Here is a 14,526-nt window from a genome sequence, read left to right as displayed (position 1 = left end):
ATGCATTGAAGTTATTACAATAAAATCTTTAAAAAAACTAATTGCACAGTGTGTTAACGAAGTTTTGAGACAATACCAAACATTTATGCAGAATCGCAACTAAATCGATGCAAAAAATTAAAGCTGGAGGACACTGCTTTGAATAATAGCATATTAGAATAACTCGTTAAAAAGTTAGTTTTCACTGTACTCACCATGTTTTTTCAGCTAGTAATACGTTTATCTCAGAATCTAGTGGACCGATTTGGTTGAATTTTTTTTCAGCATGAATGAATTAGTTATCTAAATTGTCCCAATTTTTGAAAATTCGGAAAACTGCCAAAATGGCGGTCATTTGAATAAAAACTAGTGTAAGAAATCGAAAGAATTAGGCAATTCAATTTTTTTAATATCGTAAACAATCGAAAGAAGGACAGAAGGAAAACATTACACGATAAACGCGAGCCGAGTGTAGATCTTAAAATAAACAACCTATCGGGAGCGGGTGCAATAAAACAGTGAAAGGAAATGGACCAAAACGATCGCACACATTTCTTATCGCGCTTAGCCCTTAGAATGCAGTATGAGTGAAAGATAAGCTTTAGCCAGGAGTTACATGTAGTGAAACACAGATAAGCAATAGGTAAAGGACTTTTATGCAAAGGAGCAACGTTTATAGTTTTCTCTTTCTTTCACACGTTAGATTGAAATTTAGGCTAGAATTAGGATAGGATAAAAATTGTATAAAAACCCAAGGTTCTCTGAATAAAGTAAGTAGTCTTTGGAATCGTGTCGTACGATTAAATCCGAAACATCCTATTGAATCGACTGACGAGAGTGCTTCAGATTCAAGTTTTCCAACGTCCGCAGCAATAGTTGTATAATTTGCGCTCGGAGTTCGTGAAGATCTTGTACTCAAAGATCCTCCCGCTTGGTTGATATTTAATAGATTGATTCTGCTCCCGTTCGTTGCTCGTTCCGTACGGAATTAGGGAATTAGTGCGAAGGCAGTCAATCCAGTTTGTTCCAGGAACAAGGGTAATTCACTCGACACTTTTCCTTACTTCAACCCTGTAAAGTGCCAATCCAGATTCGCAAGGTTGATTTCTCCGCATCAACCGAGTTTATGTATTGGGCATCTTTTACAACTAGCGTTATTTCCAACAAAAAAAATTTTTTTGTTCGTTTTTTATGCATATATTTTTCGTTTTTTAAATATACAGGGTTTTCCATTTCGGGCTTCCGAAAGTATACAGCCCTGCGCTGTCAACCGTTTGACATAGCTGTCAACCAAAGCGTCATATCGTTAGTTGAATGTCTGCCATTTTACAATATGGATCGTTTTAGCATCGCACAACGTGTTAATTTTGTTAAATTATACTATAAAAATGATGAAAAACCGGCAAATGTTTTTCGAGCATTACGGACGGATTTTGATCGTCATGGACGGCCTACAGAGCACACAATCGCTAATGTAGTGCGTAAATTCGAACAAACTGGATCCGTAGCGGATATTGTGAAACCTGTGCATCATCGTAATGTGCGTTCGGCCGAAAATATTGCTGCTGTTGCTGCCAGTGTGGAGGATGACCCGAATGTTTCGATTCCACGGCGTGCTCAGCAATTGGGCTTGTCAAACACATCATTGTGGCGAATTTTGCATTTGGACTTGCACCTACATCCATATAAAGTCCAACTGGTACAAAAATTATAGCGTGGTGACCATGGAATGCGTCGAACATACGTCGATTGGGTGAACGAACAACAGCAGCAAAATGCTGAATTTTCGCATCAAATTTTCTTCAGCGATGAGGCACATTTTGAGCTCGGTGGCTATGTGAACACCCAAAATTTCCATATATGGGGCTCAGAAAATCCAGACGTGATTGTTGAGAGGCCATTGCATCCGCCAAACGTCACTGTTTGGTGCGCATTATGGTATGGTGGAGTCATCGGGCATTCGTGAAGTTATGACCGAGATACCGCCCCATATGTGCCGAAAAGTCATCGAAAATTACCTGTTCCGGATCAAGGTGTGCGAGGAAGCCCTAGGTGGACATTTGAATGATGTTGTGTTTCACACATAATGGCATAAACCAAACTTCAATTTGAAATAAAAGTTTCATCGAAATTCGAATTCTAAGTGTTTTTCATTTCAATTTACTTTCGGAATTTAGAGTTGGAAAACCCTGTAAAAGAAGAATTTTATTTTTGATTCATCCCCTTATATTCGGAAAACACCTTTCTCACATAAAAAAAATTATCCAGAATCTCTCAGGAGGTGATAGATGATCATATTTGATGAGGAAAATTTTTCTATGCATATGTTCGAATTTCAACAGCGACAGAGTTATAGAACCGTTTTTTTCTTTCGAACTCTGTTGGCTTCAACTGGCTCTACATAAAAAAAGTACGCTACGTAAGACTATTCTGTTGCTTCCATTTGAAATATGAGAAAATTTAGTACAGAATATGGTACTGGAACATTTGAATTTGTGGATTTGAATAACATTTTGGAAGTGAAAAACTTAAAAGTTCGTAATTTTTAATGTGTCATTAATAGTTTTATCTCAGAAAATTCATATTGAATTTGATTGTTTGTATCAATTAAATTGAAGTTCTCTAAATGCTCTACAATTTGTTCTTTGACACCCAACTTCTGTCTTTCTTAATTTCGTTGCAATATCGATATAAATAATTCCTGGCAAAATATTCAAAAATCACGATTTTTACTCCACTGGAGTAAATAAGCCAGCAACGATAATAATTAATTCGGATTCGATTCAGGACTAGTTTTCTGTTGAATCCGAATGAAATCAACCGACTGCTGATTAGAAAACTTATAAGAATAAGTTTTCAGTCAATTATACAGTGTTGGAAATGATAATAAAAAATGAAATTCAACCGAACGAATTTGCTTTATATACTATATTCGATGGCGATGAATAACTTCAATGTTATTGGAGAACATGAAATATTCTGTTCAATCGATTACGAAGAATCTATGAATATATCATACTGAGAACATATATCACATTTGTGGGAAAATAATCGTCATAAACTATATCACATTTGGCAACTCCGATTGAGGATACGCAAGTGAAGAACTGGACGATAGGCTAGAAGAATTTACTACAGACGACATAAAGATGTTGATTTTTCAAAAAAAGCGTCAAATTTCGATCAGAAATACGACATTTCTTTTTGCCCAACCCTATATAATCGATTCCGACCTGTGACTGATCTTTACATGCTGAAAAAAAATGTCAGCCAAATTGGTCCATTAGATTTAGAGATAAAATATCACCAACTGAAAAACATGATTTAGAGAAAAACGCGTTTAGAGATTTGTACAGCAATCCTACTTTCATTGTATTGTGGTTGAATTTGACCCAATAGTTTTTGCTGTAACTTTTCAAAATCCTTTCGGCACAACATTTCTGAAGGTATAGGCCTCCCGAGATGCAATGCAAAAATATCGCCCTTTTTATTTTACAGTATTTCCCAGAGTAGGTTCCCTCCCCTTGTTCTTACTGCGATTTCCATTCAGTCCGCATCAAGAATGTTTTTTCAATATCAGTGTTTCTAAATATCAGCTCCCTGAGATGCATAATATATGGGTAGAAAATAGTCATAAACTCAACTAGAAAGTAGTCACATTTTGTAAAACATCCGAAAAAAAACCATATATATTTTAATTTTCTTATTGAGCAACTGTCAGTCCCAGTGAGGTAGCGCTTTCCTACCAAAATGCTCAACGTCAACCCTTAGGGACCGACGAGGGACTTAACGTGATATTGTTAATGGATTGTATTGGATCGTCTTCCATGCTTTCCACCACCGGCGCCACCAACTGATTACTTATGCTTGTCTACTACACAACTTTTCACCTCAGTGTTTTCATCTGTTTCAGTGAGTACGTTTCGAATACTACAACGAAATTTTCATTTGAACCTAAACTGCTCGATAACATGGAGAAGAGATATTAGGCCTAATTCCCTTACACACTTTAAGGTGAAAACGAAATGGACGACACGCCATTGAACTACGTTTTACGAACTAGTGAATCGTCAAAGCTAATAATGGTTTTCAGGCAGAATGAACACCTCTCAAATAGAAATTATAAAAGAAAATCAACTTCTGGTGTTCAATGTGAATGAAAAACTATGGTAAGAAAGTTCTGACTGACTGGGCCTGACAGTTATAAAATAATAAAACTAAAATATATTTATTTTCGGTTTATTTTCGGATGTTTTGCAAAATGTGACTACTTTCTAGTCGGATTGCTGACTATTTTCTATTTATATGATAAATACAAGAAAAAATCGGGGCTTCACGTGTGAATGAGGTGCAAAATGAAATGCAGTAGGTTTATCACAACATATAGCAATACTTATGAAAGTCATATTCTAAGCAATTTAAAATTTTCAGTTTGCTGAACATTTCTAGCCTGATCCCTCTGAGAAACTTATAGATGGTATCACTAGAGAAATGTTTTTTTTACATTAAAACACTCGCGGTACAAGATTGTATAAGACGTGCTCTTTAAAAAAAATCGAAGCAATTTGTATTGTAAAGGTTGTACACGACCAATTTCGGACGGATCTTACAGCTGTGAAATTAGAGGGGCGAAGACGATCAGCATCAGGAAATGGCGGTTTAGCGAAAATAGAATTTTAGTTTTTGAAATACATTTTTAGTGTAGGGTAAATGATCTTGGTTTGTCCAATTTGGGGTGTTTTTACGCAACTAGTAAATGCAAATCGATTTTTCTTCATGAAAATCACACATAATCGATACGAGTTTGGGTTTGTTGAAAAGCCCCAAGTCTCTAGTTGCTAATAATACCATAAGGTGTTGAAATTATTCAAATTTTTATGTTTTTTAACGATTTTCCTTAAAGAAGAATTATGATCATGGTTTGACCACCTCTGATCAAGGTTTGCCCAAAAAAATGATCATGGTTTGTCCGGTTTTAGAAATCTCTATTTTTGAATGAAAACATTCGAATTCACAATTAGATGTTGCATTTATCATTGCTTGAGTTTACTGTCATCATATTGATTCATTCATAATTTAGGCTTTCTTCAGAATATTGCCTTTTCTTGGGCATTTTAGAAGTGTTCACCTCAACACAATCAACACAGAAAAACCATACTTCTGTTATGCGCGAAGCACACCATAAACAAACATAAACAAACTGCAGCGCGCCAAGCGGTTGTCATAGAAATCATGTGGACAAAACAACATTATTGAATTGGACAACTCATGATCAGAATTGAGTTCATCAAAATGCGTTAATTTAATGGTTTAGCTATGTAAATCCGATACAAATGGTGAGCAAGCATGATGTTTACAATATTTATAAGTGTTGTAATCCAGAAAAGGTCTGAATACGTGCCAAATAATCATCTGGTGATCGATTAAAAGTTAGCTCGAATGAGGGGCGCATTGACACAAATAGAAGGTGTATTTTATAATCCTTTAAAACATGTGATTTCGTAAAAATATACTATCAAACTACTATAAATCATGTAAAAGGCAATTTCATTTATATGTTTCGAAACATTCGAAGGCCTTATTTGACACAGGAGCGCTGAATTAGAGCATTCAAAAAAGTGGGCAAACCATGATCATATTTTCGACTGGACAAACCAAGATCATTTACCCTAGGTCTTAAATTTTGATTTTTCTTATTTTGTTTTTTTTTGAAAATTGGACAAAGTGCAACATCTCCTCGACCTAAAGGGAAAATTCTAAGAGAATCCATGATGGAAGTCAGAAAATTGGCTTTCGAGCAAGCGGAAAAAACGAACTGAAGCATTCGTTCAATAAACCAACTAAAATGGCTGGAAAAACCTGGCTCAGCGGGGTTTAAATCGTAATCCGAATCTGTTATTTCGGATGCCGGGAGCTATTTCAGACAAGAAACAATGACAAAAATTACAAGGCCCTTCTAGGTAATTTCAGTCAAGCCTTTTTGTTCAATCACTTTGTAGCCTATTTGAAGACCTTAAAATTATTCAGTACATAAATTTGAATTTCAAAATATAACTTTTCAAGTAGCGTCCATGTTTACCATCCCAATACCCCCCGCCCCCTTTCCGAGACTTCCATCTTTACCTTCTGGTGTCCGTCTTTCCCAACTCTTTCTCAGTTTTTCAAAGATGCCAGACACATTAATTTTGAAAAAAATCTGCCTCAAAAGCAATTTTTATTATAAAAAGAGACTTGGGACTTGATGGAATTTTTCTCGGAGTACGAGATAAAACGTATGGTTTAGGGTGCTAATGAAAACAAGCTTCGTGATTTTTCATCGGGAAATGTTGGTTTGCACGATAGAATACCCTATAAAAAATATTAGCTCAATCAGACTTCATTTTCAAATGTTGTGGACGTCAAAATTTGAGTTTTTTGAAAATCGAAAAATCACCCATTTTTTTATGACAAAGTTCTTCAAATTGCATGAAATTCGAGATTCACTGTTATTTTATTTTTTTGTCAAAAATTGTTTTTTTCAGACGGGAAAAGTGCCAAAAAGTCAATTCTTGACAAAATTATTTTTTTTCGAGATAAAAATAAATCTTGATGTTTCATGCCATTTTATGACATTTGGCATCAACATTTTTTTTCTTAAACCCCGATTTTATCTGATTTTTCGGTTTTTATTTCTGCGACATTTGAAAATGAAGTCCGATTGAGCTAATATTTTGTACAGGGTATTTTATCGTGCCCGAATATTTCGAAGGTCAAAAAATCAAATGCCGATGGAGCTGAAATTTTGTACAGGTTATTTGTTTGGGCCAATAATCAAAATGTACATGGTCGGTTTTTGAAATTTGACATGACCATTTTCGAGGCTACCATAATGCACATGTGGAAATTGCAACGAAAGGGAGTTGAAACAAACCATGCAAAACTGTCAAACTGACGTGTCCGTGCACTGATCTGCGTAGTGATCTATGTATTAAAATTCTGTAATATTTTTTCATTGGGTCCTACCTACTATGTTTTAACAAAGTAGATGTGTTCTGATAAAAATATTTTAGAATCCAGCGTTCTAGTAGATCATTTAAACGTTTTATCTTGCCCAGGGGCTCTCCGATCTTTTTTTTTATGGAAGGACACTTTTTATAGCAAAAGTATTTCACGGAGTACCTAAAATCGAAATGGTTACCCTAATGAAAAAATAAAAAAATACGGGTCTAATATTTTGCGTTAAGGAACAAACCTTAAAAAATTCACGAAAATCCGAGAACCACAATATCGGTTTGGCATGGAATGGCTGTAGAGGGGAAATGCAGGTAAAATGAACAGTAGTGTTAAAAAGAACCAATGTTTAAATTTCGATAATTTAACTAAAAACCAATTTATACTTCTTGACCATCCTATTCTTAGAACATATATAGTTATGTTATGACACCCTGCTATGCATTATCCAATGTTCAAAATAATGAACGAAACCAGAAATCGCTCTCTCGGTAGCCATTCGCATGTAATTTTGCGAATAAAAGAGACATGCGAATTGGAAGCTAAATCATGTATTATGCATTCTTTCCTTCAGGTTGGCTTCCGTGAATTTTGTATTGTTAAAATTGTGTGTAATAATTCATCGAAACATTCGAACATTCTGGACAATGGAGTAACGGATAATCCATCTTACCACCTCAATTGTTACCACAAGTTCAAGGGATATCGATACATATAGCAAACAGATAATACATATCTATATTGTATTATACAGATATATATTGTCACAGATAATGAAGCAGAATATGAGTCCCCACGAGCTACTATTTAGAGTCTCAAAAAATTAAGTTAAACAATGAAAAAATACATTGTAAAACAATTGCTTCAAACAATCACAGTCCTACGTCAAACATACGTCCGTTCCCCTAGGCTTAGACCATTCTACTTTTTTTTCAACATTTTACAATTTCATGCATATAACGGTGTCGTGGATTATATAAAAAATATAGTAAATACTTTTTGAAGAATCGAGTTCTCCATATGATCTAGAATCTCGGTGTGTCATGCTATTTTTTTTTCAATTCCGATCAATTGAGTTCGAACTATTGAATTTATAGACTAGTTTACTCTAACTTTGTACAATTTGTACAAAAATTGATTTTTAGCGTTACGTCTCAGGTGCGCGATGCCTTTCTAGCCCATACAAAATTTTCAGAATAAATTGATTATTTGTTTTCCAATGTGGAGAAAAGTGTCAATATGGTGTGCTTTATTCTCGTGTACACTTTGCTGGGAAAACGAAATGAACGGCACGTCATTGAACTTTTTTTTACGAGTTAGTGAAGCGTTAAATATAATAATGGGTTTTTAGGCAGAATGAACACCTTCAAATAGAAATTATGAATGAAAATTATCTTTTCCGTATCAAATTAGTGTTCAATGTGAATGGAAAACTTTTTTTTTCATGTGATTAACACTAAATCTACCACGAGGGGTCAGATAACCCTTTCTAAACTTTTTGTGAGAATTTCATGCAAATAACATTATTACATAGTCATTTGCTTATACTACTTTTCTTAAAACATACATCGAATGTTTTTCGTTTTCAATATTTACTAATTACTTGTTTATTTTTTAACGGAAAAATATATGTAATCTGCTCTAACTACCGCAGAAGGTCATTCGACCCGTACACACATTCATGTGCTGTCAAAAAGAATTGTATGTGCGGTTGTCATACAAAACCGTTGCATTACACTTTTTTGCTGTTGCTTTATATGTATCGGTGAATGAATAGAATGATTTGTGTTGCTGACAATGAATAGCCTAGCGAGCTTACAGTAACCATTCAAAGTCATAATTCTGTTTTGCGTGTCAAGCATGAAATTTGCTAATCATTCTTATTACAAAAGGTCGAAATATTCAAGGTATTTGAAATCAATGGAAATTATAAATGACATAGATTAAGAGTTTTCGGAATTTGGTGAAGAGAAACCAACTGAAAGTGAAGTGGATAGCATAGAACAAAATGATCACTCTTTTGGAAGTACAGCAGAATATGAGTCCCCACGTAAAGAAAGTGAAGACGAAAATATTCTAAACATAGGTAGAGGACAAAAGAGAAAGGGACCATTATCAAATTCTAAAAGTGGAAGTGATGTGGAAGATGTGGCATTTTCTTTGATTATTGACAATCGTATAAAGGAGCACCTGAAAAATGTACAGAAAAGGTCCCTCAAGTATTGTGAACAACATGTAATCGTATTCCTGCAAAAATAAATGCATTTATTGCTCTCCTATATGCACGTGGCGCATATCAGGCAAACAATTTGAACATCCCATATTTATGGAACAAGAAATGGACTCTGCTTTGTTTTTTGAAATCATGAGCAGGAATATTTTTTGAGAAATTATGCGATTTAAAAACCACTGTTGTTGGAACTATACGTGGAAATAAAAAAGAACTACAAAAACTCGCCAAACAGAAGAAATATAGTATGTAACGAGTCATTTACCATTTACAAAAGTAAGCCAATCAAAAAAAGTGCTTCTATTGAGCTCAAAGCATGAATCTAGAGAAAGGAAAAAACGGTAAGCGTATACCTAAAATGATCAGATTTTAACAATAACACTACATACAGTGTAGACATGACGGATCAAATGGTAAGAAAATAATCCGTGAATCGAAATCTCAAAGATGGACTGCGCAATTTTTTTTCACTATATCTGACCTGGCTGGAATCAACTCATGGATTTTGTATAGAAAATCAACAGGCAAAACAATTTCTAGACAGCAGTTTTTATTCCAATTTACTGAAGAACTTGCCGAAGATAATGAACAAGAACATCAGGAAGAAAACGAAATTATAACAAATTCAAGTTCGTATTTTCGAGTACCAGTGCAAAAAAAGTGCCAAATAGGTTTTTACAAAGAAAATAAGACCAAAAAAAAAATGTTCCAAATACAAAAAATAGTGTGTGGAAAATGTGCCTTCGTGAACCTAACAGTTTGTAAAACACTTGATGATTAAAGCTAGCATATACCCTTTTATTTTAAAAAAAATCAGTATTCAGTTGAAGAATAATTATTTTTTTCTAGTATTATTTTTATGGTTCTTAAAATTTAATAAAATAAACAATGTTCATTTGTTTTCGAAAAAAAGTTGCTTTCATATACCAAATCATGATAAATAATATATTTTTGCTATGCATAGCAATGTGAATGTTATTTTAAAGAAGTAGGAATAGGTATACATGAAGCATCGGTAGGATTGGTGTTAAATAATCTCTTTCTGAAGACAATTGTATATTATAATGGTAAGTTTTAATAGAAAAATAATTTCGTATCCATATGACCATATATCGTTGCCTTCGCGGATACAATCCATTTCATTTTCACCGTGGAGTGTATACGGGAATAGGGCCCGATGTCTGAAAAATTGAGCGGAATTTATCGTTCAAACGATAGTTTTTCAACGCATTATTGATCTTCCAGGATGCATTGTTTAACAGTTTCTAACATCTAATTCCTATGACACATGTTGTACAGTTGTAAGTGGAAATGATTTGGTGTCTATATGTCATGATTTAACTTTGGAAAAACGCAACGCCATTAGATACTGTTGTATTTCGCTATTTTTTCTGGTAAATGTTATACAATCGTTTCCGATGGTAGTTCAACCATAGATAATAGTAAAGCTAAAATCCTGTTTTAGGGAGTTGTTTCATTAGTTATTTGGAAAATATATCTAACGAATAATATCCTCATGAAACAATGAATCATTCTACGAATGAAGTATTGAAACCTCTAAATAAAACGTCATGTTGTGAAGCATATGTAGTGATTGTTTTTGCATAGTGCTTGTTCTTGGAAACAATTACCCAACTCTACCATGCTCTGCACGAACTCATTGGAAATATTAACACTACTTTCCGCAATTGTTCTGCAGGCAGCAATTTAAGTTTACCAATAGTTCTGTAGCTAAGGATCGGCATCCCATTGTTCGCGTTGTTCATTCACAACCTGTAAAAATAATCTTCCCTCAAAAGTTTCATCTTCCCCTGCTGCTACTTTCCGCCGTTAATACCAGCCCGAGGAGGTTCATCAAACTCGCCTCCGGGTATGCTTCAGCAGAACGAAAAGAAGGGCCATGTATGAGCGGAATTAAAAAAAATACAACGTGACTGGCATGAATCATCTCGATCGAAATACTACTAACAATCATTTCAGTTCGCAATCTTCCCTCGGACTGTGGATGGTCGCTGCAAGTGGAACAGAAGAAGCCTAAAGGTGAAGCCAGCGGGCCAACTAATACTGCAAACTCTCGTCGGTTCGCTGTTCGCCGTGTCCGTGTTCTGCGGAAGATTAAGGGGAACTTCCAGTCCCGTTCCGAGGTAATGAAAGATAATTTGGCTTAACGGATCTGAGCCTTCCGGATCCAACTTTCCCGTTCCCCCGACCTCCTTTTCACAGTTGTGGCCAATCTTTGGAATGCTGCTGGCTTGATTGTCAGTCGCAATGTACGTGAGAGACGTTGCGACTCTTACTCAGTTGCGAGAAAAAACATCTTTTCCCTTATCCTTTCCCTTCAGGTGGGCTGGAGGCATAGGGGGAACGGGATCCGCGCACACTGCAGATGTGAAAAAAAAGAAAAGGAATCTCGTGAACCGGAGGGTGGAAATTCTACGAACATAAACTTCATTGTACGGTTGTTTCACTTCTGTCAATATCTGTTATTTCACGTTTAATGAAAAGGACTGACAAACTCCATTGAATGCATGATGAATGATGCACGTGGTGGATGGGGAAGACGGATTTTTGACGAGAAAATGTAAAGATTTGGTGAAGATTTCGCAACGTAGAAGATCTCATGTGAAAAATTGAATTTAGCTCAAACATAATTTCATTTACACATATTTTATTCATACTGACTCTTTTCTCACTTCTTTGCAGCGGTGCTGGAAGACCCCGAATTTACGGATATAATCGAGAATATCACGGTTCCTGCAGGAAGAAACGTGAAATTAGCCTGTTCAGTAAAGAATCTAGGCTCATACAAGGTAATTGTGTTTTATTTCGTGATGCGGGTTTTTGTCAACTGCAATAATGAAACATGGTACACATTAAGTAAGTACTGATAGTGTACATGTCGCATGGAAGGAAGCCATAAATAAAATCCCAACCTTGAGTTATCTACCGTCCGCACTTTTCGATCTCTTCCAAAGTGACATTACCGTTTAACTTAAAACGACAACCAATAACGTACGAGGGAAACATCTCCAAATGTCGGCTTCCGCCCAGCTAAAAATTTCCCAAACTTCGGAGCGCACTTGACCAGCCAGCAAAGTTTCCCCAAGCTTATTGGGTTACTTCCTTGCTGGCAGAGATTTCCCGCCCTTCACCATCGAATTAGCTTCGATCTTGTCGTACATAATTTATTTCCCATCCCCTCGGTCAAAATCAGAACGGTTTGGGAGTTTCCCTAGTGCACTAATCGAGAATAACATCACCGATGAGATGGGAGACGGGGGCTGGCAACACAGTATCGAAAGAATCCTATAGAATCTTAGCCAGGAAACGAAGGGAAGAAATGCTTATCTCGGGACCGATGGCGACGAACGCATTCGATAGCCGAACCGTGGGGAAACAATACACGGAAAATGTGTTCTCTGAAATGTAGCATTTTTTATGGAGTAATTTTCATGGGAAAAAATATTGTGTCTGAGACTCGACATCTTTGTTTTTCTTAGTCCTACAGAAATTATTTCACTCAATTGGTTTGTTCATTACTTCGGATATAATTTATAATTTGAGAATTAACTTTAGCTCTCAATTGTTTGTGGTCCTGAAAAAGGCCGATGGTCAAATGCAAATTGCTTCTTCTGTCAAAGTAAATCAAAAACCATTCGGGTGCTTTCGTTGCTATCCGCTTTACGATAGCCCGTGTTAATTTCCTGTTTCACAGTCCAATCAACTACGCGTAGGCTGACCAAACGAATCGTTTTTTATGGGATAGTACCGGTTTTTCGACCTCTATGTATTTTGAGTATACAGGAAATTATTATATTACTTAATATTCCTCTATCATTATTTTCAAAAATCTTATTCGTATGAACATCTGATGAATGAATTGGGATTTAACTTGTCTTCAACATGCAATTGGTATTGAAAGTTCCGTTGTAAAACTTTATAGAAATCTCCATTATTTACACGATTCGTGTAGAAAAATTTAAGAGTTTTTGTGATTTCGTCGTTCGAACATGAATCTTATTTGCTTGAGCAGGGTAACACGAGATTCCATCCTCTATGACCCTTTATCGAGAGGATTCTTAGTATTTTTTAAGGTTTGTGCTCTTATTTTCATTCACAAGAGAAGTGTCCAGTTGTACTACGGGATTTAACTGAAAAAGGATGCTTAAAACTTGGTGACCTTTCAAACATTTATTAGTCTTGTTGGAAAAGATGATGTATCTGCCACTGATATTGTCGTTATTTTTGATGATTTCATTAGAATTCTTGTCAGCGTGAAATCGTCAAATCTCTGCGTTTGTGGTCAAGGTTATCATGACATTGATCATGTTGTCTGTTCGTGCGAGGTGTATCTTGTAGCCAGAACAAATTTAGAAAAATCTCTCCGGGCCCGAGGGAAACAACTCATTGCGACAAGTGCGGGATGTGTTGGCTCGGTTAGACAAAATCTATCCTTTCATCAAAACTATTGATCTCCGTGTGTAAACATCAAAATTGTCCAAATCTTCTTATGTCCCCTCATCTCTATGATAAAATTATATCACCCAACTAATCGCATCTGCATTTAATCGATTTCCCATCTTATTAGCGGTAGAATAAGCAAATTGTAAATATACTCTAGAATTAAAAATAGATTTAGAATTTGGCTTCATCAAGTTTATATTACTGAGCCTGTAAGAATAAACGATTTATAAAAAAAAATAGAAGGGTCTGAGCCTAGGGGTACGGACCGAAGTTTGACGTAGGATTGTGATTGTTCAGAACAGTTGTTTTTTTCAAATGTGATTCTTTTCATTGTTCAGAAATTTGTTAGTTTAACTCTTTTGAAACTCCAAATAGTAGCCATGGAAAGAGCCGTTTGTTATATGTACTCATAACCGTCAAACAGTTTGTAACGAACAAAAAAGAAAATCAGCTTCTGGTAGGAACTGTCTAACTGAAAATGATTAATGAATATCAGTCTGACACATAACAAGGTGGAATGGTAGATGGAGAATATGAGGATCTGTGAATTATGTGAATTATTGAGAATAATGAATATGAGTCATGAAGAATATTAATATTTTATTTCGTTTCATTTTTGTGATGCGATGTAATGCCGATCTCATTAAGTCCTCACATTATAATCGCTGCCATGCTCGTAGTATTGCTCTCATTTTTCGCTGTACCCCCCATCACCTTGAGGTGAAGGTGGAAGGAAGCCATTGTAGTAGTATGGGTAAAACCACGTATAAAAATGGAGTAATGGTGTATGTGAGAGAAGAGCAAATCACACGTAAATAGATCAATTTACTTATCACACTGTGTCATTGACACGAGTTTTTGAA

At 35.5% G+C, this 14,526-nt stretch overlaps 1 protein-coding gene across 1 annotated transcript in view; it reads left to right on the top strand.

The window, feature by feature from the left end:
* The window catches only part of LOC129776607 (lachesin-like), a 263,339-nt gene that overhangs the window by 149,998 nt on the left and 98,815 nt on the right, over nt 1-14,526 (top strand). Inside the window, exon 2 of the mRNA XM_055782342.1 lies at nt 11,903-12,009. Within this exon, the coding sequence (XP_055638317.1) occupies nt 11,903-12,009 (107 nt within the window). The remainder of the gene's footprint in view (nt 1-11,902; nt 12,010-14,526) is intronic.

This window comes from Toxorhynchites rutilus, chromosome 3 (genome assembly GCF_029784135.1).
Source record: "Toxorhynchites rutilus septentrionalis strain SRP chromosome 3, ASM2978413v1, whole genome shotgun sequence".
Classification (NCBI taxonomy): domain Eukaryota; kingdom Metazoa; phylum Arthropoda; class Insecta; order Diptera; family Culicidae; genus Toxorhynchites; species Toxorhynchites rutilus.
The sequence above is the reverse complement of the archived record's forward strand: the minus strand, read 5'-3'. Positions and strand labels throughout refer to the sequence as shown.